Consider the following 24,645-nt stretch of genomic DNA (forward strand, 5'->3'; position numbering starts at 1 on the left):
ATGGGTGAGGGGAAGTAAAAAGATATATGAGATTAACATAATTCCACAAAAAAACTTCCAAAATCATAGAAGGAGTTTCATGATTATACAAGGAGTTTCTTTTGGTCTTCGTAACAGCCTTTGGTAACACCTCCAAGTACAGAGATCCTTCCAAGTCTTAGACAGATGGCTTTACTGTTTATATGGGGTATTATTAATCATGAACTTTTTACACCACTGTACCAAAATTTAATAGAATTTATTAGGAATTTCAGAAAAACAAAACTTCACAACTATAGCTAATACATAATTTGAATAACAAAATACCATTTTATTTTCAAATATAATGAATGTGTTTTCAGTAGCAGGCTCACTAAAAACAATGAAACATTTCCCTTCACTAAAAACGTATTATCAATAAAATACATAATAACCTTGTAGCATAAATGTAAACTAGTCAATTTATCTCCATTACTCATGTGATGATTTACCTTTATCTTATGGTTGTATTATTTAAATCCTTAACAAATGCGGAAATCTATGCTCTATTTACAGGCCATTGTTAATGGCCGCGAGAACAGTCATACTCGCCGCTGCGGTCCGTCAGTACTTCCTCTGCAGCCTGGATCCGACCCCCAGGGACGGGCTGCCTCTCGGCCGGCTGTTCTGCAATACAAGGGCACGGGGTCACTGCACGCCAGCACTTACAGGCTTTCCCGCGGGCCTCTCTTCACAGCTCACAGACTGTGGCCTGACACGGAAGGGTACTTCGGTCCCTGTAAGGCTCCCACGAGTCCCAGCGGTGGAAGGCAGCATCCTCACTGCAAGAACTCATGATCTCCACTCTTTCTGTCAGTGGAAATGTGCTTCGGAGCTGCCCTTGTCATCATCTGCCATGTAAGCGGTCAGAAGGGGCAGTCTTCTGTGCTAGGAGAGGCGGCGGCGGCTCACAGAACACCCCAGGATGCTGCGGGGCTAACACCGGGAACCCCGAAGCGGGACTAAGACACGCACCGCAGGAGGGAAGAGTCCTGGGTGCGACCGAGGCTCACTCAGTGGCCTTAGGGCGGTCTACTGTCGGGGATGGGGGACCACGCAAAGCCAGGATGAGACACACACTCTGACTGGGAAATCTGGAGGACGGTGGTGGCATCAACTGGAGTAAGAATTACAAAAGGGAGAAGAGATGTGGGGGGGAACAGGGGAAAGGGCCAATCCTGGCTCTGCCCTTGAACATTTCTCAGACTCGAAAGAATTACTTGATGTCCCTCACTCAGAAGATTACATAAGAGCGTGTGTGTGAAACCATTTGGCAACAATAAGGTCCACTTGCCACCAAAGAGTATTAATTAATGTGCATTAATGTACATTAACGTGTAAACTTTGCCCAGGTTGTGCACTTTCCAGAGAGATGTATGATCTTTGAGAATTAAACATAAATTCTCAAATCTTAAACCAACAACATTTGAGTTTTCTATATTGGGGCATCTGGTAGATTCTCATAATTAGTGTTGCTGAGTAATTCAGTTCCTGAGTTAACTACATAATGCTTGTAAATTATAAAGCTGGACACATATGACATACATTATCATTTGAAAAGAAATTCTTTTAAGTTCATAGGGGTATGAAAACATTGGAGTGGAAATAAAAAACAAAATAAGAAACATTAATAAAAACCTTACCTGCAACATCTCCAAACCAACAAATATTCCTGAACTGATATTTCTGCCATTATATGGGGAGAACTGGGCTATGGCACTAGTGTCCTGGTAAAAACAAGTAGCTTTGGTGGTCTCTTGCGTCATGCACACAAAGTACTGGAACATGATTACATAGTGCCTTTCTAGAACATACATATTAAATAATTTTACTTATTTGAAATTGTGACGGAGAGACAGGAACACATTTTGAAAGCTTTCCAGAGGCCAGGGGATTGGGACTAAAGACTACACTTATCGTGATGAAAACAAAAGACTGAAGACCAGCTAAGCCCATTCACTTTATTCCTGGGGGAGGCACGAAGCACATATTATACGTGTTTCACACGTAACTCTAAACACTTATGACATACATTATCATTTGAAAAGAAATTGTCTTCTGTCTTGGACATCTGTCTTCTGGACTCAAAATAAATTAAAAGAAGCTAAACAGAACACCTGAAGCCGAGATAGAGATAGAATCAAGCAGGTGATAAAAATAGCTCTGAGAACACAAACTTGGAAACTCTGCGTCCACCATAAACGTGAAGCCGCATCTACTGGGAAAACCATCGGGAGCCTCCGCGTCATGGGGCAGCCAGCGAGGCCCCGGGCTCAGCCTCTGGAGAGGCGTCCGTGCACAGGGAAGGCTGGAGAGGGAGGACAGCAGACACCCCCCACGGCCTCTAGCCCGGGCTGTGTCCAGCACTGGAGGAGTAAAGCAGCCACAGAAGACACTTTCTCTTCCGGCTGGAGAATCTGAGTCTGAGTGTGTGTCAGTGTCCGCCCCGTGGGAAGTGCTGCTGTGGTCATGCGGGAGCATCTGTTCTTAGGGGAACACGGATGCTTAAGGGTTAGTGGGGAAATAGCGTCATGTCTGCAACTGACTTCCGAACAGCTCACGGAGGGCGTGTGTGTGTGTGTGTGTGTGTGTGAGTGTGTGTGAGTCTCTCTCCTGTCCTTTCCTCTTCTATTTATTCTACTCTTCCATCCATCCATCCACCCGTCCTTCCATCTGTCGGATAAGCAAGTATGACAAAATGTCAACAATCAGCGAATCCAACTGAAAAGTAAAAATTAAAAACAGTAGAAAAAGGGCAAATAAATGTTGTGATCCCCCTGCAGAACACGCAAATGAAGCAATTCTGATGGGGGAGGGGTGGATGCTTTTCACAGCAGCTGTTCAAACAAGCAGTTAACGTCTGTGATTATAGACCATTTCTCCTGAAAAAACGGAAGGCCTCTGACCTAGGTCAGTGATGACGAAGTAAGAAGAGGGACACGTCTGGAGACTGGGACTGAAAGAAGCTCACGGTCACCAACCGTCCTAGCCTGTGTGAGAGAGCGGGAGGAACGAGTCTGGCCTGGCAGTGGTCGTCTACACTAGGAGCCCTCCAGGCACGAGCCGAGGCTTCTGGGCAACACCGCGGCGCACCGGCGCACCCGCGGATGCTCTGGGGACTCCGAGACCTCCCTCTCCTCACTCGGCAGTGTCCACGGCCGGCCGCCAGCTGTCTGGGGTCACACACCGTCTGCAGGTTGAGCGGCCGTGGAGAGAAGTGATCTCCCTCACCGCGGGCGTTCTCTCGCTCGGGTGAGGTGACAACCACTTATGCTATGAACGACAAAACTGTCACACATTCAGACACACAAAAATTGTCGCTGCAAGAATTACTGAAGTGGCTGAATCGACAGAGGTGAGAAATTGAGCAAAAAGTCAGCTGGCGTGTGAAGAGCAACCGTGTCCACAACCGTCAGGGGTCGAAGTGACAGATGCACAGGCGCTGTGTGTACCACTCAGGGCAGCAGAAGGGCCGCTTCCGAGAACCATTTGCCCAGAGGGAAAGAAAAAGTGTCAGAAGGCAGGGGCAATCTCCTTCTTATTACTTACAGCCGTATCTAGGACATAAGCAAAAATCTAAAATGTGGGAAGAAATGTATCCCTTTGTTATGTGACAGAAAATAACAGGGAAGGAAGCAGACTTGCATAATCTCACTTTTCCCTCCAGATTTCAGAACTGAGCGAGTACCCAGTTAATCCCCTAACCAACGTCTCCTTGTTGAACACCTACCTTGAGGACCCTGACATTACAGAAAGCATCGTAGTCTCAGATGCCCTTTCCAGAGACCTGTCTCTGGTCACCTCTGGCCACTACAATCTCTTCCTTCTGTGGTTTCCTGAGGCCGTGCTGCCCACACATGGTCTCAAGTCACATTACAGTGACCAGTGTACACTCTCCACGGGTTCTTTCTCCCTGTTAGCCTGAAAATTCCTTAATGCAATAAATTGCCATTTATATGTGTATGTTTACCAGAATTCAGTTGTTAAGGCAAAAAATAAACTTCCAAATAGCAATGTCTAGTTTTGAACTTCGAAGACATGAAAGGGATGGAAGCAAGGGTGGAAACCTTACCAAGGTAGAATTCTTAGTAATTTTCCAGCGAGGCTACACAACCAAAATTATCTGGAGAGTAGTACACTGATCCCTGTTGCTGTTCCCATGAGTGATGGAATATTCCAGATGTAAAAAAAAATTTGTATTTTGATCTTTGTAAATGAGAAGATATTTGCTGATTCTAACAAAACATGTCATAATTGAAAGTTAACTGAGGTGGAAAACTTGCTAAAAGCCAATCTCGAGAAAAATTAATTTCAATACAGGATGCTTACACAAGAAATCATGACATTTCCTAAAATGAGGGAAAAAAAAAGCTTCTTCAAATGCTTACCAGAAGTGGTATTATTTGTAAGGTATTTCTGATGGATGGATTCTTGCAAATGGCTTCTTGTACATCTGAAAGAATTATGCCATGACACAAAAGTAATTTAGTTATATATATTGACCAAGAAGAACCACTAAAGAATCAGATATTAAATTCTGGTATAACAAAATACTAAAACTGAATTAAGAGTCTTTTTTATTGTGTCCAGAAATGGTGTTTACACTATATTAGGTAGGAAACAGAAGTAGTTTTGTTAAAAACAAGGACATAAAACTTAAGTTGATAAAAAGGAATTCCTAGGGACGCCTGGGTGGCTCAGTGGGTTAAAGCCTCTGCCTTTGGCTCAGGTCATGAACTCAGGGTCCTGGGATGGAGCCCCACATTGGGCTCTCTGCTCAGCGGGGAGTCTGCTTCCTCCTCTCTCTGCCTACTTGTGATCTCTGTCAAATAAATAAATAAGATCTTAAAAAAAAAAAGGAATTCCTAATATTTTGACCATTCTATAACAATCTTTATACAAATACTGGGTTTTCTTTTCTTTTCCATTTGTCTTTCTTCTTCTTTTTCTTTAAACCAAAAGGAAATTCCCTTCTTAGAGCTGCCAGGAAAGCTATCTGTTCTCATCCTTGTCACATCTGTCTTATATCTCTGACAAGTTTTATGCAAGAGACTTTTGTGCCCCGACCTTCAACAGACAGTGGGAGATTTCTGAGGCTCTGGGCCCAGCCTGTTCTGCCTCCCGCCCACAGAGTAGAAGCTTTTTTCCTCCCCCTTCCCCTCCCCCCAGCAGTCTCACTGCCTCTGTCCCAGGACCCCCCAGCCTCCGTTCCGTAGAAGGTTCTGCAGCCGGCTTTAGGGCCTTCCCATGGCGGTGGCTGTTCTCTGCTCCCACACTGCTGAGCCATTTCTCTGGTCTCCTGCTCTGCGCTCTAGTTCTCTCATGAAAAACAAGGACGGTCAGAAGAATCTGTGAGTACGTATGAATTCATCTTGTCTGTGGCTCCCATTCTCAGAGCAGTTCACATTTATACTTCAACACTTCGTTAAAAATTTAAGCAGAATTCCCAATATCAGCTTGTATGGAACGTGGCATTTCTTTCTTCCATATTCTGCCACAGGTGAGCTAACGGTTGTGTCCTTTTTCTAAAATAAGTGAATGTTTTGTAATTTTCATTATGATATTTTCTCTGAACCACAGTTTATTTAGAAATATGGGGCCTGGGTGGCTCAGTGGGTTAAAGCCTCTGCCTTCAGCTCGGGTCATGATCTCAGGGTCCTGGGATCAAGCCCTGAGTCGGGCTCTCTGCTTGGCGGGGAGCCTGCTTCTCCCTCCCCCTCTGCCTGCCTCTCAGCCTACTTGTGATCTCTGTTAGATAAATAAATAAAATCTTTAAAAAGAAAAAAAAGAAATATGTTTCTTTTTTTTAAAAAAGATTTTGAGAGAGAGAGCACAAGCGGAGAGGAGGAGGAGAGGGACACACAGATTCTATGCTGAACAGAGAGCTGGACGTGGGGCTCGATTCCATGATCCTGAGATCACGACCTAAGACAAAATCAAGAGTTGGGCCCCTAACCAACTGAGACACCCAGGCACCCCTAGAAATGTGCTTCTTAATGGTTATCTTTTTGTTATTCATTTTTAGCTAAATTGCATTGTGGTCAGAGTCTGTGCGTAACTCCAATCCTTTGTAATGCTTCAGGCTTGTTTTATGATATAATATGTGGCTCATTTTAATAAATCATCCATGTATACTTGCAAAGAATGTGTCCCTTTAATCATGTTCGGAACCCTGGTTGATTCCTATATATCTATTGATTTACTTTGTCTGTTTGTTCCATCAGTTTCTAGCAGTGCAGAAAAAGGAATCTCCCACCATGGCCAAAACACATTTTATATATTTTGAGGCATGTTCCTAAATGCATATAAATGAAAATGTTTTATATATTTCTCCTAAATTAAAGTTTCAATCATCATGATCTTTTTTATGTCTACTAATGTTTTCTGTGTCATAGTCAATTTCGTCTGATAATAATACATTAAAATAAGTTTTCTTTTGGTTAGAATTTGCTTGGTACATATTTTTCAACTTTTTATTTTCGGCTCTTCTATACCTGTATGTTTTAAATACATAGTTTATAAACAAAATATGGTTGTGTCATAAAAGCATAGATTTTAAAAAGATCTTTTAGCATACAATCCACACATTCCTTGTAAGTACATTTGTACTTGGCATTTTATAGCACTGCATTTGTATCCGTTTGTGTCTTCTGTGTTCATTTTTCTCTCCATTTTTGTCTTATTTTGAATCAATTTGAGATATATATGTGTGTGTGTGTGTGTGTGTGTGTGTGTGTGTATTTGTATGCCACTTTTCTTCTTTACCAGTTTGGAAATTGTATACTTTATTCTGGTCCTTTCATTGTGACCCTTGTAACTACCAGAAGCAGACTTCCTTTACCAATATCTGAAGTTAATCTGACCCAGAGAGTATAACGCTATGTGAAACAAGTCAGTGAGAGAAGGACAAAGGGTGTACAATTTCACTCATATGAAGAATTTAAGAAACAAAGCAAATGAGCAAAGAAAAAAAAAGGCAAACCAAGAAACAGACTGAACCGTGGAAGACAAGCTGACGGTCATGGGAGGGGCGGAGGGTGGAGGGAGACGGGAACGGGGAACGTACTTCTAGTGATGAGCACTGAGCTATGCACACAGTGTGGCATCACTGTGTTGTACGCCTGCGACAAATGCAACACTGTATGTTAGTTACACCTGAATAAAAAAAGTTAAACTGTACCGAATTCCTTAAGAAGAAGCCTACTACACTCTGACACCGTTTATGTCCTCCCAGCTTACACACTACTTTTAACAGGTATTTTAAAGCTAACATTATTGTCTTTGAAACACACACTACTTTATTAATTTTTGTTTTATATAATGTTGGTTCAAATTTCCCCCCTTGAACTGTCCATCTGAGATTACTCTTGGTTTTCTGAAACGCAGTCTTTAGAATTTCCTTTGGTTAAGAATGTGGTATTAACAAAATCTCACAGAGAAAGAGCTACATCCTGCACAGACACACAGACGGAGTTGAGAAAAGCCTGTGCGTCTTCCTCCCTCGTCTGCTCAGTCCTGGAACTCAAGACGCGCAAGCCTCTTCCAGCCCTCCCTGTCCTGGTGCGCGTGTCTGTCCGCAGGCTCCAGGTCTTCGGGAGGCCCGGCTCATGTGGGCGTGAGGGGCGGATCTCCTGCGAGACCACCGGCTTGAGCAGGCCCTGGACTTTGTCACCTGTTCCTTCTTCTGTGAAGAAAGTGAAGGCCCTTTCTTTCACTGTGTGGGTTAAAGAAATCTCAAGGAACCAGCTAGATACAGGATTCTCAGCTTTCTGGGCTTTATCTATACTCAGTTCCTAGTCTTAAGTATTCCTTACATTCAGGCACCTGGGGGGCTCAGTCAGTTAAGTGTCTGACTCTTGATTTCCACTCGAGTCATGATCTCAGGGTCATGAGCTCAAGCCCCACAGCTGGCTCCATGCTAAGCGTACAGTCTACTTAAGATTATCTCTCTCCCTCTTCCTCTGTCCTTCTCCAAAAGGAATTCCTTATATTCTTAGCAGTTTATTGTTATACGTAAGATTTTTAAAAATACTTAATCTGGAATTTATGGTTGTTTTTGAAGGATGTCAGTAAAGATACCTAGCCTGTCACAATGCTGAAATAGAAGAGAATTCATACATTCCTAGAAGACAGACAAGCCTGTCAAAGAAATTAACATCATCATAAATGACCTGAGTATGGTACACTTGAGATAGTAGGGTATACCCAAATACACACACACACACACACATATGTACAGATATATTTTAGAGAGAGGGAGAGGGTGGGGAGAGGGGGAGAGACCGGGATCTCAAGCCGACTCCATGCTGAGCGTGGAGCCTGATGACGCGCTCGACTTCAGGACCCTGAGATCATAGTCTGAGCTGAAATCAAGACTTAACTGACTGAGCCACCCAGGCACCCCTGCTCAAAAATATTTTTTAACTGTTACGTATTTGATTTAAGTACCTAATAATCTGGATACATTTTGTGTTTTATTTCCAATTTTTAAATTAAATTAAAATTGTCTAAGTACAAAATATAACATTTCTTAGGAAAGATGGTATTCCGTACTCACAGTGGAACCTCTCATTGTGGTGACTGAGGGACTGGAGAAGCTTCTGTTCTGCAGCCGGGAGTGCACAGACGTTGAACGGCTGGGTCTTATTTACAGCCAGATGTGGTTTCTGTAGTTGCCTGCTGTTCATGACAGCGAGAATTTCATCCTCAGGCACTGAAGCTTTCACTAGGTTTTCAGCCATCAAAAACTGAGAAGTACTATCTGAAACTACAGAAACTTTACATTAAGTATTCTTTGATCCCTTTTTGCCTTTGCAATCTTCCCACATCCTTACTTAACTGACATGAGTCTGTGTGTATTCACTTCACAAATAGAAACCCAGTAAATCTTCTGTTACTTTGCATTTTATTTATTGGGATTATCTGAAGCTAGCATTTTCTCATCCCTGATTAAAAAAACAGAAATTCAAGATGATCACAGGGAGGCCGTGAACCCCCCTCGCATGTCATCTGAGCTAAAGGAAAAACATATCACCTTTAGATTATGTTTGTGTTGTGTTTTTGTTATCCACTGGTAATTCAAAGAGAAGTTGAAGTAGATTGTCTTTAGAGTAACAATTAAGATAAGTTATGAATAAAAGAGTAAAATAAAAGGAAAGCAAAGAAAAGTTAGAAAATGAGAGGATGGGCTGAACAGAACTGACTGCCTAGGAACAGACCCATGAATACAGGAGAATTTGGCGTATGACCCGAGAAGAATCCAAGTCTTGAGGAAAGGGAAAGATGACTTAGTAAATTAGTTTGCTGCTTATAAAAGAGTCAATTTGCAGTTTTGCTGTACATCATCGATTTAAACAAATTCAAAGGAAAGTAAAGACCTTAAGGACTGAAACCATTAGAGCAATCTAGAGGAGAAAGAAACACTTCTGAACTTCTGTATTGGGAAGGTTCTTCGATCTTAAAAGTAATGGGGAAATCACTAAGTAAAGACTAGAGAACGTGTTTATTTAAAGGGTGGTCTTCCCTAATAGATTTGAAGTTTCTGAAAGGCAAGATTTTGTGTGTTTTGTGCATTATTCTATATCCAATATGTAGCTATCGGCAGGAAATTAACTCTCAATCATTTGTTGAATAAGACAATAAAAAGGAAGTCTTCTAATTATAAACACGTAAATAGAATAAAATGCAAACAATAAAGTAATAAAAACATTTGCAACTAATATGAATAATAGAACCCTTAATATAAAGAATTTGCAAAAATCAGTAAGGAAATAACAAAACTCCAACATCTATAGAGAAAACCATATGAAGGAGTAATTCACCAAAAGTAAAGATACATGCAAAATTTCTTTGTAAGCAAATCACAGAAATAATTCTATGTCAAGTTGGCATATATCCCAGAAAAGTTTTAAATGTTATTTCTCAGAAAATACTTTTGAATCTGCATAAGGACCTGTAACAATGCTTATTTCCTCTGATCCAGTATTCATTTAATACAGAGATTCATTCAACAAATAGTTATCAGGTGCCAATGACATGTCAAATACTGTAATTGTGATCCCTGGGATCTCTGTCTTATGGAAATGACTGAAAAGTCAGGGAAAAGCTTCATGTAGAAAGATGTTCAATACATTATCACTTAGAATGCACACACCTGGCAACAGTCCACATGTGCAGGATAAGGGGCTCGAAACCCACATGGTGGCTTACCTGTCACATGGTGTGTGTGTATTTGGGAAAACACACATAACAAAAAATGAAATCATTAGGAACAAAGCTCAGACAACACCTTTAAACTGAAACATACCTTCTTCAACATCAGAAGTACACCTTGTAGTATGTTTTGGCTCACTTGAATTTGGCTGGGCACTTTGCTCCAAATTCTACAAAATGTAATATTACATCAGAATAGGTTTCCATATTTAAATACTCATGATATACATTTATTAAAAGAAACATGTGCGCTCTATATAGTTTCAGTTATCACTGCTCATGGAACCTGTGTATTTCCTTTTTCATGGAGCAGAAATCAAAAATTACTGGGATAAGGCCTTTCTAGGAGACCTGAATGTTTAAGAAAATGTTTCCTGTCAATTTTGGAAAAGTTTCAGGTTGCCCTGTTATCTTGGGTCTTTGGAAGAGGGGAAGTACGGTGCTATTTAAAGGAACAGCAACAGTTAACGTAAGGTTTATGACTGAATCGGTGTTTCATTGTAAGGGCAGAGGCTCTGACTGGGACTAGTGTCAAGGACAAGGCTTGCACAGAGCTGCGAGTGGGGAACCTCGCAGGCCAAGCCACGGGCACACTCCTCAGTGCTGGATGCGGCCGGCTGGGCTGCCGCACGCCTGTGCTCGGCTGGTGGCCTGGCTACCCCTGTCCCTGGCCTGTCCTTGGCCGGCCGGTCCGAGTCGCTGGTGCAGCTGTCTGTGAGAGCCCTGTCCTCGCACACTCGGGCACGCCTGGCCTCCCCTGGAGGCTGGAGGTCCCCCGTGTGGACACAGTCCTGGCACAAGTGGGACTTGCTTCTCCCACTTTCACCGATCGCTCTCAGATTCCCTTCCCCGTGGAAGTTTGATTTGTTTCATTTCCTGCTACAAGGCGAGGGGCCGTCGCTTCGGTAACTGCACTCCGGCAGCAGCTTTTCAGTTAAAAAGCAAAACACCAAGAATCAAAACAGAATAAGAGAGCTGAAACAAATTAAACTTCAAATCTCGATTTTGATTCAGGGACACTGACCTACTCTGAAGCTAACGAGGCTGTGGAAGATGTAGGCAGGTGTGTGAGAGGAAGGTGGACGTGGGGCTTCTGGAAAGAACACACAGGGGCTCAAAAGCAGGCCGCCAGCATGCAAAGGGGCACACATGGACAGAGTAAGACCCAGAAAGGTAAAGATGAATTTAGGGAGCGCATTCATCGGAGCACTTCAAATTTAGTCTGTTTTTTATTGTTGCTATAACAACTATATATTGCTTTAGCATTTAAAATCCATTTACACAAATAGCCCTTGTTCACTTGACAGGTTCTGAGACGTTTGATGTGAACAACACGGTGGCTAAAGGAAGATGTGGTATGTATACATACAATGGAATACTATGCAGCCATCCGAGGAAATGAAATCTTGCCATTTGCAATGATATGGATGGAACTAGAGGGTATTATGCTGAGCGAAATAAGTCAATCAGAGAGAGACAATTATCATATGATCTGATATGAGGAATTTGAGAGGCAAAGTGGGGGATCTGGGGGGTAAGGAAGGCAAAAATGAAACAAGAGGGATTGGGAGGGAGACAAACCAAGCGAGACTCTTAATCTCAGGAAACCAGTGGAGGGTTGCTGGGGGGAGGTAGGGAGAGGGCGGCGGGTGATGGACACTGGCGGGGGGGCATGTGCTACGGTGAGTGCTGTGACGTGTGTAAGCCTGAGGAATCACAGATCTGTACCCCTGGGCAAATAATACATTATATGTTAATAAAAATAATTAATAAAAAAAAAAGAACATGTCACGGTTGATTTTCCTCCATAGTAAACATCTTATTTATATATAAAACAATAGTTCCTATAATATACAAATAATCAAATCCTGAACTTGTAAGTCAGAGATAAATTCTTCCTCAGGCACTCTATTACAGGGCTATCAAACGTCAGAAGTGCTATTTAGAGTAGAAATTCTAGTGAAATGCTATTTACTTATCCATCTAGATGTTTTAATAGCTTATTTATTTACTTAAGATTTTATTTATTTGGGGGCACCTGGATGGCTCAGTAGGTTAAGCGTCTGCCTTCAGCTCAGGTCATGATCTCAGGGTCCTGGGATCGAGCCCCGCATCGGGCCCCCTGCTCAGCGTGGAGCCTGCTTCTCCCTCTCCCTCTGCCTGCTGCTCCCCCTGCTGTGTTCCCGCTCTCTCTCTGTCAAATAAATAAATAAAATCTGAAAAGATTTTAAGAGCGCAGGGACGGGGAACAAGAGAGGGGGCGGCAGTCTCGACCCCAGGATCACGACCCCAGCCGAAGGCAGACACTCAACCGACTGAGTCACCCAGGCGCCCCTGTTTTAATATTTTAAATTCAATCCTCGGTGGGGTTACATGTCCAGAAAATGTCATATTTAGGTCACATTTACTTAGCTCTCAAAGGATGACATCCACTAATTTTAAAATGACTTCTATTAAGCGTCTGCCTTTGACTGAGCCTCGGTCTCAAACAGCCCCATGAAGCTCCTGCTTCGTCCACTGCTGACCGTGAAGAGGCGTCTCCGCGGCGCCCGCAGCAGGGCCTCAGGGGCAGTGTGTCTTCCTAACAGCGCCCCAAATAGCATCGCGATCAGGGGCCCCTGAGAAGCGAACTCCCTGCCTTGCTGACCTCAGCCGCCTCAGGCAGGAAGCTCCGGTCCACAGAGCTTATTTAACACACGAACTAGTCTTCGTGATTCACACTTAACCTCCTCTGTCCGGGGCTCTCATTTGCTTTTCTGTTTTTCTTCTTTCATGTACACTTAAAAACTTGGTTGCGAATAACATGTATCAATAATGAATAAAAGAATAATGCTGGTTTGTTACGGTTGGTTGAACGACTTCGTTAGTAACTGATTGCACAGAGAGAGGAGGGCAAGCAAGTGCAGTATGCTAAGTCCCTAGGGTAGAGATCCCTGGGCTGCTTCCTACTGACCCTGGCCATAGTTACATTTATATTGTGGTCCACACTTCACAGCAAAATCACAGTCCTTCGAGAACATTGTGTTTCCAGGTGATTTTCCGCTACTGAATGGACAGCGTGGCTAACACCACACTTACATGCGTGCACTCGTCACACTTCTTTCCTGCAGATCCAGGGTTTTGTCTTTTCTGTTCCAAAAGGCTTCTCTGCTTATCTTCAACAATTCGCTTTCTTCTTACAACAGGAAAGCCTTAAACAATGCCACAAAAACTCAAAATTAACCACGTACGTTACAGGCACGAACTTACGAATCACCCTCCATTCGTTCACTCGTTTGGTCATAAAATGCTCCCTGAGTTCCCGTTACACGTGCCACACTCGGCACAGTTACAGTAATGAGTCACACAGAATCTCTGCTTCTGAAGGGTCCCTACTCTCCACCGGTGGCCTCCCACGTGTGCTGCCGCAGGGCCAGGACGGCCGAACGCGTGCTGTGGGGAAGAACAGACTACGGTCCCACTTTCTCTTCAATCTCGACCTCCCTGTGCTACTGTGGGCCTGACCCTGGTGCCTTGCACGGCCGCAAGGTCCACGGCGGTGGGCGGCATCCAGCGAGCAGCGCTGTCCCGGAGAAGAGCAGGGGCTCTCCGGGACAGAAGGGCGCTGCTACCGGTCGCCGGTGCTCCCTGCCTGCTGCACTGTGAGGGACGTGTGCCCACTGAGTGGACGCGGTCATCCCATCTGGATGAATCTTCACTAAATGCAAGAGCCTGAAGAAGACTTTCGTGGGACCTCCACTGTTTGTGCAACATTTTATTATTTAAGGTGAGTAGTGCACATATGGATATTTATTATTTTTTCTATGCTTTTTGTGTGACTAATCAGAAACCTATTCTAAGAGAGAGAGAAGCAAATCAAGAACCAGACTCTCAGCTACAGAGAACACACTGCAGGTGACCAGAGGGGAGGAGGCCGGGAGATGGGCTAGAGGGGGGATGGGCTTGGAGGAGGACGACACAGGTAGTGGTGATGAGCACTGGGGGTTGGACGCAACTGTTGAATCAATGTATTTTACACCTGAAACCAACATTACACTGCATGTTAACTGGAATTTGAATAAAAACTTAAAGAGTGAAAACTGACAATATGTATACGAATGACTGTGGCTTTGTGCCAATAAAACTTGATTTATAAAAATAGGTGATTTTTTTTCTTGCATTTTATTTTATTTTATTCTTTATTTATTTTCAGCATAACAGTATTCATTATTTTTTCACCACACCCAGTGCTCCATGCAATCCGTGCCCTCTATAATACCCACCACCTGGTACCCCAACCTCCCACCCCCCCCACCCCTTCAAACCCCTCAGATTGTTTTTCAGAGTCCGTAGTCTCTCATGGTTCACCTCCCCTTCCAATTTCCCCCAACTCCCTTCTTCTCTCTAACTCCCCTTGTCCTCCATTCTCTTTGTTATGCTCCACAAGTAAGTGAAACCATATGATAACTGACTCTCTCTGCTTGACTTATTTCACTCAGCATAAAAATAGGTGATTTATAAAAATAGGTGGATTTGGCCCAGAGACTGTAGTTTGCAGATCCCTAGACTAGATGATGTAGAAGTTTCTTCGACTGTTAATATTTTATGCTTTAACTTGTTTTAATAGCAATGCTATTTCTTTAGGAAGTTAAATTGATTATTCAATCATCTGTCAAACATGGGGGTTTGTGGGGTATGTAAGTATTTTCCTGCTCTTTGTTATTAATAATAGTTAAGATACGGAACATCCTAAATGTCCATCAGTGGATGCATGACTAAAGAAGACATGGTTTATACAAAGAGAATGTTACTCAGCCTTGAGAAGGAAGGAGGTCCTGCATTTGTGACAACATGGATGGGACCTTGAGGGCATTACGTTAAGTGAAATAAGGCACATAAAGGCAAACACTGTCCGGTATCACCACTCAGCCAGCTGAACTTCGGGCACATGACTGGCTCAGCGGTAGAACACGCAACTCTGAATCTCAGGGTGCCGAGTGCAAGCCCCACGTTGTGCACGGTGCCTACTTTAAACCAAGAAATGTAAAAAGCTGAACCAGCAGAAACCGTTGAAGAGTGGTTAGAGAGGCTAGGGAGTGTGGGAATCGAGACGCTGGTCCAAGCACAGACTTGCAGTTAGAAGATGAACGAGCTCCGGAGCCCCGACCCACGCACCGCGCTCACAGTCCGCAGCACACACTTCGGAGTCGCTGAGAGACCAGCCCTTCCATGTCCTCACCACAACGGGGAAACGACAATTATGTGACCCACCGAGGTGCTAGCGAGCTACGGCAGTAATCATATTGTGATACATAAACGTATCAAATCAATCCATAGTGCACCTTAAACTTACACACAATGTCATGTCAATGATCTCACAATAAAAACAAGTATTTTTCTGCAAAAAAACATATTCTTGCAAAACCAGAGATCAAAGATAAAATAACACAACACAGTGAATAAGACAAAAAGCTGACTTCTCTCTTATTCTCCTTATAAACTCTTTGCCACATAATGACAATGACAGTATAATTATATTTCTAACAAAGTTAGAGTCACAAATTGAAAAATTATTAAATTATAAAAATAAACGTAACCTAAATGCATGTTGTACTTTGAGATATTAGCTAATAATGGTATATGAAATGAAGTCATCATAATTGGTAACACACTGGAAACTAAACATTCAGAGCATTATTTATAATACATTAGAGAAAAAGTATTTTAGAGAATACATATAATTACTTTAAAAATTATTTAAAAATGTATTACTTATAAAATATAAAATTTTAATTATTTTAAAAGTTTATATTTCATTTTTATCTCATTCTTTAAATATTTCTATTCTGAATGAGGTTATGTATCCGTACAGTAATACATGTGAATGGTATGTATGTGTGTGCTCAAAAGTTTTACTAATAGTGGTGTACGTTCTATGTCTGACTGTACACATATATACAGTTAAATGCAGACACTGGAAGTATGCATATCTGTATGTATAGGTATGTGTCTGTATACTTACACATACATATACATACACTGTAAGAATCCATATAAAACCACAGTTGCACATCATATAAAAACACAGCTGCAACTTTCTTGGAAGTTGCCTAGTAACTGAACACCTGACCTTTGAGAGTAAGAAATAATGGCGTAATTCCAGCTAAGGTCAGTTCAACATTTGTAACTGCCCAGGCATTGTTTTAAAAGTTGTAGGCACTATTATCATCACTATTTTTACAGGTAAAGAAATTAGGCATGAGGAAGGAAGAGTAACTTTCCTGAAGTCACAGAGTCGATAAAGGGCAAAGCTGGAATTTACCTCCAACTGGCTGATCTTGAACTCTGAAATTCTAGCTCTTTCCCTCTCTGCCAGTAACTTTCCTTCGGATATGACTGTGTCTCACAGAAAGAAATCCATTTTGCACCGTGATCCAGGAAGGATGCCAGTTCTGTGGAACACGCACACCTTTACAATATATGATGCCCACTGCTAGTTTCTATCTTAGAACGTTCTGATGCTAAAATTGTATTTTATTTAAAAAATTCTGATCATCACCCATGAAGTCTATTTCATAATCCACTAAATGAGACACAACCTACAGCTTAAGAAGCTCTGCATTATTTTTTCCCACCCACGTGGGTAAGGTAGATGCTAACTATGCTAGGCTATGTATGCTAAATATTGCAGTTTTTAGCGAGATCGTTTGGGCATCAAAAGAGTCTCTACACTGTTTTCTATGCATAAGAAGATCTTGGAAAGTCCCTATCTTTCCATTTCTGAAGAGCTTTAAAAATACTTTAAGTGAACATTTTCTTGGCCACATGACTGCTGTGTCAAGAATTTTTCCCTTCCCTCAGCCTGTTTGTAAATCTTTTGGAGTCAAGAGCTGCCAACACTTTTGTACTTTCTTGATTTGTAGCATAATTATTTGTTTTTGAGCTTTATTGCTCTTTGTGTAGATTTCAGCTCTGTGGATTGTAAATTACTGATTCTGGGAACACATACAGTATATGCTTAAAACTGTGTATTGTTCCATTCGTATACATGCAGTTAAATACTATCTAATAATTAATATAGTAGCTGAGAACTTTGGTATATTTGCAAAATATAAATATATAGTTTACACTAGCATCTTTGGCCAAATTTCTCATGTAAAAATTCTACACATAATAGTTTTTCTACCAAAACTCAAAATAAAGCTATTACTCATTAATTATTACATATTTAAAATGTATTCTTAATTATAAACATCAGGACAAATTCTGGAGATGTTCCGAGAATGATAGCTTTGGAAGAGACCCTGGAAGTCGACAGGTCCCCCTTTCCCTGGAGATCCATCTTCCTCACCCACAGACATTCAGCTGCTGCTCAAACAGCTCAGCGATGGGGAGGCCCAGCCTCTCACATGGTTGGTGGTCTTAGCACAAACCCTCCCATACACTGGGCTGAAAACATCCTTGTGAGTTTTACTCTTCATGTAGTTCTGTTTTCTCTTTCTTTCATACAGTAAACCTTCAAATATTTGTACACAGCTATCACATCTCACAGGCTTGTGCTCCTTCATTGGACGTGACCTCAGTTTCCAGAGCTCTGTGTCACTCCAGTTTGTCAAATAACCACTGAAATACACAGACAATGTAAGAAATCATGTAGACTATAGCAGTACTTCCAAAGATCTGTTCATTATTGTCTAAAATTATATTAAATTTTTAAAAGCTATGGCTAACTCTTTTTTGGGGTTTAGTTTTGCATGGATTCTCTCTCTTTCTCTCTCTCTTTTAAATAAACATTGTCAAGACAGTTATCTTTTTTCTTTCCAAAATGTAAGCAAACTGAATCCAACAATACATTAAAAAAATCATTCACTTAGATGCAGTGGGATTTATTCCTAGGCTGTAAGGTGGTTCAATATTTACAAATCAATCACTGTGATATACCACATTAATAAAGGGTAAGACCCATATAAGTGTTTCAATAGATGCAGAAAAATTACATTTGACAAAGTACAAGATCCATTCAAGATAAAAACCCTCAACAAAGTAGGTTTAGAGGGACTGAACCTCAACATAATAAAGGCCTGATATGAAAAACCCACAGCTAACATCATACTCAGTGGGGAAAAACAGAGGTTTCCCCTAGGGTCAGAAATAAGACAAGGGTGTCTGTTTTCACCACTTTCATTCAACACAGTACTAAAAGTCCTTGCTGCAGCAATTAGACAACAAAAAGAAATAAAAGGCATCCAAATCAGTAAGAAAGGAGTAAAATTTCCAGTAGTTGCAGGTGACATAATACTACATAGAGAAAACTCTAAAGACCCCCCCCCCCAAGAAAACTGCTAGAACTGATAAATGAAGTCACCAAGGTTGCAGGATATAAAATCAACAGACAGAAATCCGTTACATTTCTACATACTGATAATGAAGTAGCACAAAGAGAGATGAAGAGAACACACTTACAACTGCAGGGAAGAGAATAAAATATCTAGGAATAAACTTAATAAAGGAGGTGAAAGCCCTGTACTCTGAAAACTATAAAACACTGATAGAAGAAACTGAAGATGACAGAAATGAATGGAAAGGTATTCTGTGTTCATGTGCTGGAAGAACAAATGTTACTACAATGTCCATACTCCCTAAAGCAATCTACAGATTTAATGCAATTGCTATCAAAATAAGAACAGCATTTTTCACAGAGCTAGAACAATCCCAAAATGTGCAGGGAACCACAAAAGACCCCCAATAGCCAAAGCAATCTTGAAAAAGAAAAGTAAAGCTCGAGGTATCACAATCCCAGATTTCAAGATATACTAGGAAGTCACAGTAATCAATACAGTGAGGTACGGGCACAAAACCAGCTCATTGGAACAGAACAGAAAACCCAGAAGTAAACCCACAACTATACGGTCAATGAATCTTAAACAAAATAGACAAGAATATGCAATAGAAAAAAAGTCTCATCAACAAATGGTGCTGGGAACACTGGACAGCCACATGCACAACAATGAAACTGGACCAGCTTCTCACACTGCACACAAAAATAAACTTGATATGGACTAAGGACCTAAATAAGAAACCTGAAACCACAAAAATCCTAGAAAAGAGCACAGGCACTACTTTCTTTAATACTGGCTGCAGCAACAGTTTTCTAGATATGTCTCCTGAGGTGCGGGAAACAAGAGCAAAAAGTAACTGTTGGGACAACATTAAAATAGAAAGGTTCTGCGGAGAAAGGAAAACAATCAATAAAACTAAAAGACAACAACAACAGTTATTGTCTCATAGAAGATATGAGCAAATGACATTTCCAAGAAAGGGTTAGTATCCGAAATATATAAAGAACTGATACAACTCAACACCCAAAAAACAAATAACCCAATTAAAAATGGGCAGGAGGGGGCGCCTGGCTGGCTCAGTGGGTTAAGCCTCTGCCTTCCGGCTCAGGTCATGATCCCAGGGTCCTGGGATCGAGCCCCACATGGGGCTCTCTGCTCAGCAGGGAGCCTGCTTCCTCCTCCCTCTCTCTGCCTGCCTCTCTGCCCACTTGTGATCTCTGTCTGTCAAATAAATAAATAATTTTTAAAAAATGGGCAGGAGACATGAAGAGACATTTTTCCAGAGAAGACATCCAGATGGCAACAGACACATGAAAAGACGATCATCGTCATTCATCATCAGGGAGATGCCAATCAAAACCACAACGAGATCCCACCTCACGCCTAATGGAATGACTAAACTAAACACAAGGGACAAGTGCCAGCGAGGATGTGGAGAAAAAGGCGCCCAGGTGCACCGCTGGGTGGACTGCAAACTGCTGCAGCCCCGGTGGAAAACGGTGTGGAGATGCCTCAAAAATTAAAAACAGAGTTACCATGTGATCCAATAAATTATGGAAGCAGTCCAAGTGTCCACTGATAGATGAAGGGATAAAGAGGATGTCACACACACACACACACACACACACAGAAATATTACTCTGCCATATAAAGAATGAAATCTTGCCATTTGCAACCACGGGGTGGATCTGGAGAGTTTAATGCTAAACAAAATAAGTCAGTCAGAGGAAGACAAATACCATGTGATCTCACTCGTATGTAGAATTTAAGAATCACAGCAAACAAAAAAAGGTGACAAACCAAAAAACAGACTCTTCTCCTCCAGAGAACAAACTGGTGGGACATGGGGTATATACAGACATACATACAGGTACACAAGGGTTTTTACTCAATCTATATGGTTTCTTTCTTTCTTTCTTTCTTTCTTTCTTTCTTTTTTTGGGATGTAGTGTGAAAACCAAAGTTACATTGTAAAAGTTACATTAAAAGATGATGAATTCCTTAGTGAGAAAAATAATTTTTAAAATTATTTAATTAATTATTTAAATAATTTAAAAAAATCTTGGTTTTTGCCAAGAAACAGATTCTTAACTATAAAGAATACAACTGAGGGTCCTCAGAGGGCAGGTGGGTGGGGGATGGGTGAAACAGGTGATGGGGAGAAGGAGGGCACTTGTGATGAAAAACGGGGGGGGGGGGAGAAAGGGGGGCAGTGCCTGGGTGGCTCAGTCACTTAGTGTCTGCCTTCGGCTCAGGTCATGATCCCAGGGTCCTGGGGTAGAGTCCTGCATGGGGCTCCCTGCTGGGCGGAAAGCCTGCTTCTCCCTCTCCCACTCCCCCTGCTTGTGTTCCCTCTCTCGCTGTCTTTCTTTGTCAAATAAATAAAATCTTTTAAAAAAATGAAAAAAATATTTTTGCAGACAAGTACTGTAAATTTTTAGTCTTTGCATTTAGCTTCCCATCTGCTAATATGACTTCCGTGCCCTCAATTTAAGAAAAGTGTGGGTGACTACCAACTGCCAGGACCTGGGCAGACAGCGACGAATGACAAGGAAAGCCCCCGTCCTTAAAACCTGTTTAATTAAAGAAGACTCTGAATATTAAATTTTAAACTAATTCCCTCTTCACATCACCTATTTACTCATAGCTTTGGGAAAAGAATTGCTTTTCTGTTTTTTCCCCAAGTCCTATCTGTTTTTCAAGAGGCAGGGGATTCCTCCTGGCAGGAAAACTCAGGGGCATCTAGTTCACTCCCCAGAGGACAAGGGCTTGGGGAGGAGTCTGGCAGCGACGAACGGTACCGGCGTGGACGGGGAGCTCCTCACCTGCGCGCAGGCAGACCCGCACACAAGGGCTGGGCGGAGCGCGGCCGGGGCTCGGGGCAGGAGCGGGAGGGCCGGCGCGCGGCTCACTGGCGTGTAACGAGGCAGCTGACCCCGTGTTTCCCGGAAAATGAAAGGCCCCGGCAGAGACAAGGACAGACGGTGCGGAGGCCTGTTTCTGCGCGGCCGGGTCCCCGTTCCGCGTGGGGTCCGCGGGGAGCACCGCGCCGCAGCTGCGCGCTCGGTACGGACACGCGCGCTTACCAGCATCCGGTTCCCTGCGGCCGCGCGCGTCACTCGGCGCCTTCCGTCGGGGAACGGACTCCTCCGGGACGGCCCTGAGGGGCGGCGGGCGGCGGCCGTCTCCGCAGGCAGGACGGGCCCCGGTGCCGCCCGAGCCGGCTGCTTCGGCGCGCGTCCGGCGCCGCGAACCACGGGGTGGAGAAGGCATCGCAGGCCCGGGCCCCGAAGGCATGTGTGCGAGCGGCCCGCCACCTTCCGGACCCCACGCGCCCAGCCCGCCGCGCTCCGGGGGAAGCACGGGGCTGGCGCGGAGGCAGCCTGGCGCCATCACCGGCTGCGGGTCTCCATGCGGCGTTGCGGGGCCGCCAAACGCCCACGGGCTCCTGCAGCTCGTGCTGCGGGGCGGAGGCGGAGGCACGGGCGGTGCGCCCTGAGCTGCCCAGGGGCCGTGGGCTCTGCTAGCCGAGCGCGGCCGGGGCGCGGCGTCCCTTCCAAGCGCGCACGACAGCGCGCCCTGCGCGGGGGCCGATCTCGTTCTCCTGCGGGCCCCGGCACCGCGCGGCCTAGCCGTCCCAGCTTTAGAATCCCCCCGGGGCCGCGGGGGTGGCCGTCCCCCCGTCCCTGAGGTCGGCCAGGCTTGTCCGGCCGCGTCGCAGCCGGAAGGCACGAAACAGGTGAGAGGCACCGGGGCTGCGGCAGGTGCTCCGGGGGCGGCGGCCGTCTCCGAGACGCCGTCCTCCTGCGGCCGCGCTGCCCCCCGGCCCGCAGCTCCCCTGCGCGGCTGAGGGCGGAAAGGCGGACCCCGCTGTGGACACGGCTCCGTCCTGCTCTTCAGCGCCTGGCCCGCGGGGTCTCCCGGTTCGTCAAACCACCTCAGTTTCTTAACGGTCTTTGCGGTTTCCGTAGCCTTCTCTTGCGCGAATTCAGCGCTGTCTCGGAGAGCCGCCCTCGGACCTCCGCACCTGCCGCTGTGGTTTACCACCAGCGCCTTAAAACGGCCGCGCTCGCACTTAGATTCTTTTTTCAAGATGCTCTTGAGGAAGCCCCCGCCGCCTCTCTCGTGCGCGCTGTGCTTCCCCGTCCTGTGCGTCCCTACCGAGTCACACTTAGCGGCGACGGAACCCTCCCAGGCTGGTGTTTGGGCTCTTGCGTGTGTCCCACCGTCCGAGGCAGAGCGGGGAGGGACACAGGCAACGGGGACGCCGGCTGAAAACAAGGGCGGGTCCGCCTTATCCCGGGGAACGTCCTGTAACGTGTCCTCTCTGACCTCGGGCAAGCCTCCCAACTTGTCCGAACGCTGCGCCGGGCCCAGCGGTCTTCGCGGGCTGCTCTCCGGCGAGGGCCTCGCGGCCGGCCCGCCGCAAGGCAGAGCCGTGCGGGTCGCCACCGGCACACACGAAGCGGCTGCGCTCTCTGCAGCTAACGCAGAAGCGCCGCGGCGGTCTGCAAACGTCGCCGGCTCCCGTGTGAGACGGTCCGCAGCGGTCCCCACTCTGCTGAATTTAAACGTTGGGCTCTCAGTAACGAAGGGTCTCTCCCTTTTGAATGTGCCGGAGCAGGAGTCGGCCGCTCTCCCAGCGCTCGTTTCGGAGACCTTTGTGCGTTTCCCATCGCTTCGGGATGCGGGGCGGCTGTGCCCCGAGGCTACTGAATGGTCAGCACGCTCTGTCACCCTGTCCGCGGGCGCACTTTGGTCCTCGCCGTTCAGACATTCACAAGAAGGCAGCACATTCGCTTTGCTTAAAATATCCGAGACAGATGTGACAGTCTCAGTCTTTGGGTCATTTACGTTTATGAGCCAGTTGTTTATACGCTGAGTTTTAGAGAATGACAGTTCGTCTTCACCACCGCCGCTCAGATTAGCTGCCTGCAGATTGACTGCTTTGGGAGAAATGGGGCTCTTCTGGCTCGATGTGCAGAGCTCCTCAAGTGTTAAGTATATTTCTTCATGTTCCCCAGCCTCAAGACTGTCTATACTCGAGAGGGTTTCAGAATTTGTTAGTTGATTAACTTCATCACAAAATATCTGAAAGAAGAAGAAGAAAAAAAAGAACATTGTTCTCTAGCTTAGAACTTTTTAAACAACCAAAATTAATGAGTTGATACACCACTGTACTGAGCCCTACTGCCCTTGGCATAAAACAATAAAATACTATGACTATCAACAGCGTAAGTGTCTAAATGATCTGTATTCCTGGCGTAGTCCTCAGAGGGAAAAAGAGGGAGCCAATGAAGACTTAGGATAAATTGTGTTTGCTCTAGTTTCTGTGCCTAAAGTAACTACCTCTTTATTCTAACCATGTTTATGGTTTAGAAAATAATTTTACTATTGCTAGTCCATTGGGAGTACTGAATTTCTTGAAGGTTTTATAACATCATGTGAAAAATAGTTATTTACAAAGGGTATTTTTTTCCCCTGAAAGCTTCACTGGACTTGTATGAGGCTTCTGAAAACTGTGACCCCGGTGTGAGGTTCCCGCTGATAAGGACACATCTTCTGAGAGCAGGGACTCTCGTGGCCTAAACTGTGGGGTTCTAGACTCTGACTGCAGGTTACAGTCACGGGAAGAGCTTTGTAAAAATAACTACGCTGGGTCCTAATGATTTATTACCTGGATGGGATCCATGTATTTGTATTTTTAAGTACTCCAGGCAATTCTAATTAGGATGTAGAATTGACGATTATTGACTTTAACCCACTGAGCCACCCAGGTGCCCCAACGATTATTGACTTTAAAGAGTCCTTTTTAGAGACTTAGTGCCTGGGTGGCTCAGTGGGTTAAGCTGCTGCCTTCGGCTCGGGTCATGATCTCAGGGTCCTGGGATCGAGTCCCGCATCGGGTTCTCTGCTCAGCAGGGAGCCTGCTTCCTCCTCTCTCTCTCTGCCTGCCTCTCTGCCTACTTGTGATCTCTCTCTGTCAAATAAATAAATAAAATCTTTAAAAAAAAATTAAAAAAAAATTTCTATGAATTTCATAGACATTCTCATCACTATTTCAATGAAATTTCATGGAACTTATCAATCTTTAATA

The 24,645-nt window shown here is 44.2% G+C and overlaps 1 protein-coding gene across 1 annotated transcript in view; it reads right to left on the bottom strand.

Annotated features, from left to right (window-relative positions):
- Nucleotides 1-219: 219 nt before the first annotated feature.
- Nucleotides 220-24,645, bottom strand: part of CEP126 (centrosomal protein 126) — a 96,907-nt gene continuing 72,481 nt past the window's right edge. The window contains exons 6-11 of the mRNA XM_044257789.1: nt 21,635-23,639; nt 13,309-13,421; nt 10,325-10,400; nt 8,576-8,785; nt 4,407-4,471; nt 220-645 (exon numbers count right to left, since the gene is read on the bottom strand). Coding sequence (XP_044113724.1) covers nt 583-645; nt 4,407-4,471; nt 8,576-8,785; nt 10,325-10,400; nt 13,309-13,421; nt 21,635-23,639 — 2,532 coding nt within the window. The 3' untranslated portion in view covers nt 220-582. The remainder of the gene's footprint in view (nt 646-4,406; nt 4,472-8,575; nt 8,786-10,324; nt 10,401-13,308; nt 13,422-21,634; nt 23,640-24,645) is intronic.

This window comes from Neovison vison, chromosome 7 (genome assembly GCF_020171115.1).
Source record: "Neovison vison isolate M4711 chromosome 7, ASM_NN_V1, whole genome shotgun sequence".
Classification (NCBI taxonomy): domain Eukaryota; kingdom Metazoa; phylum Chordata; class Mammalia; order Carnivora; family Mustelidae; genus Neogale; species Neogale vison.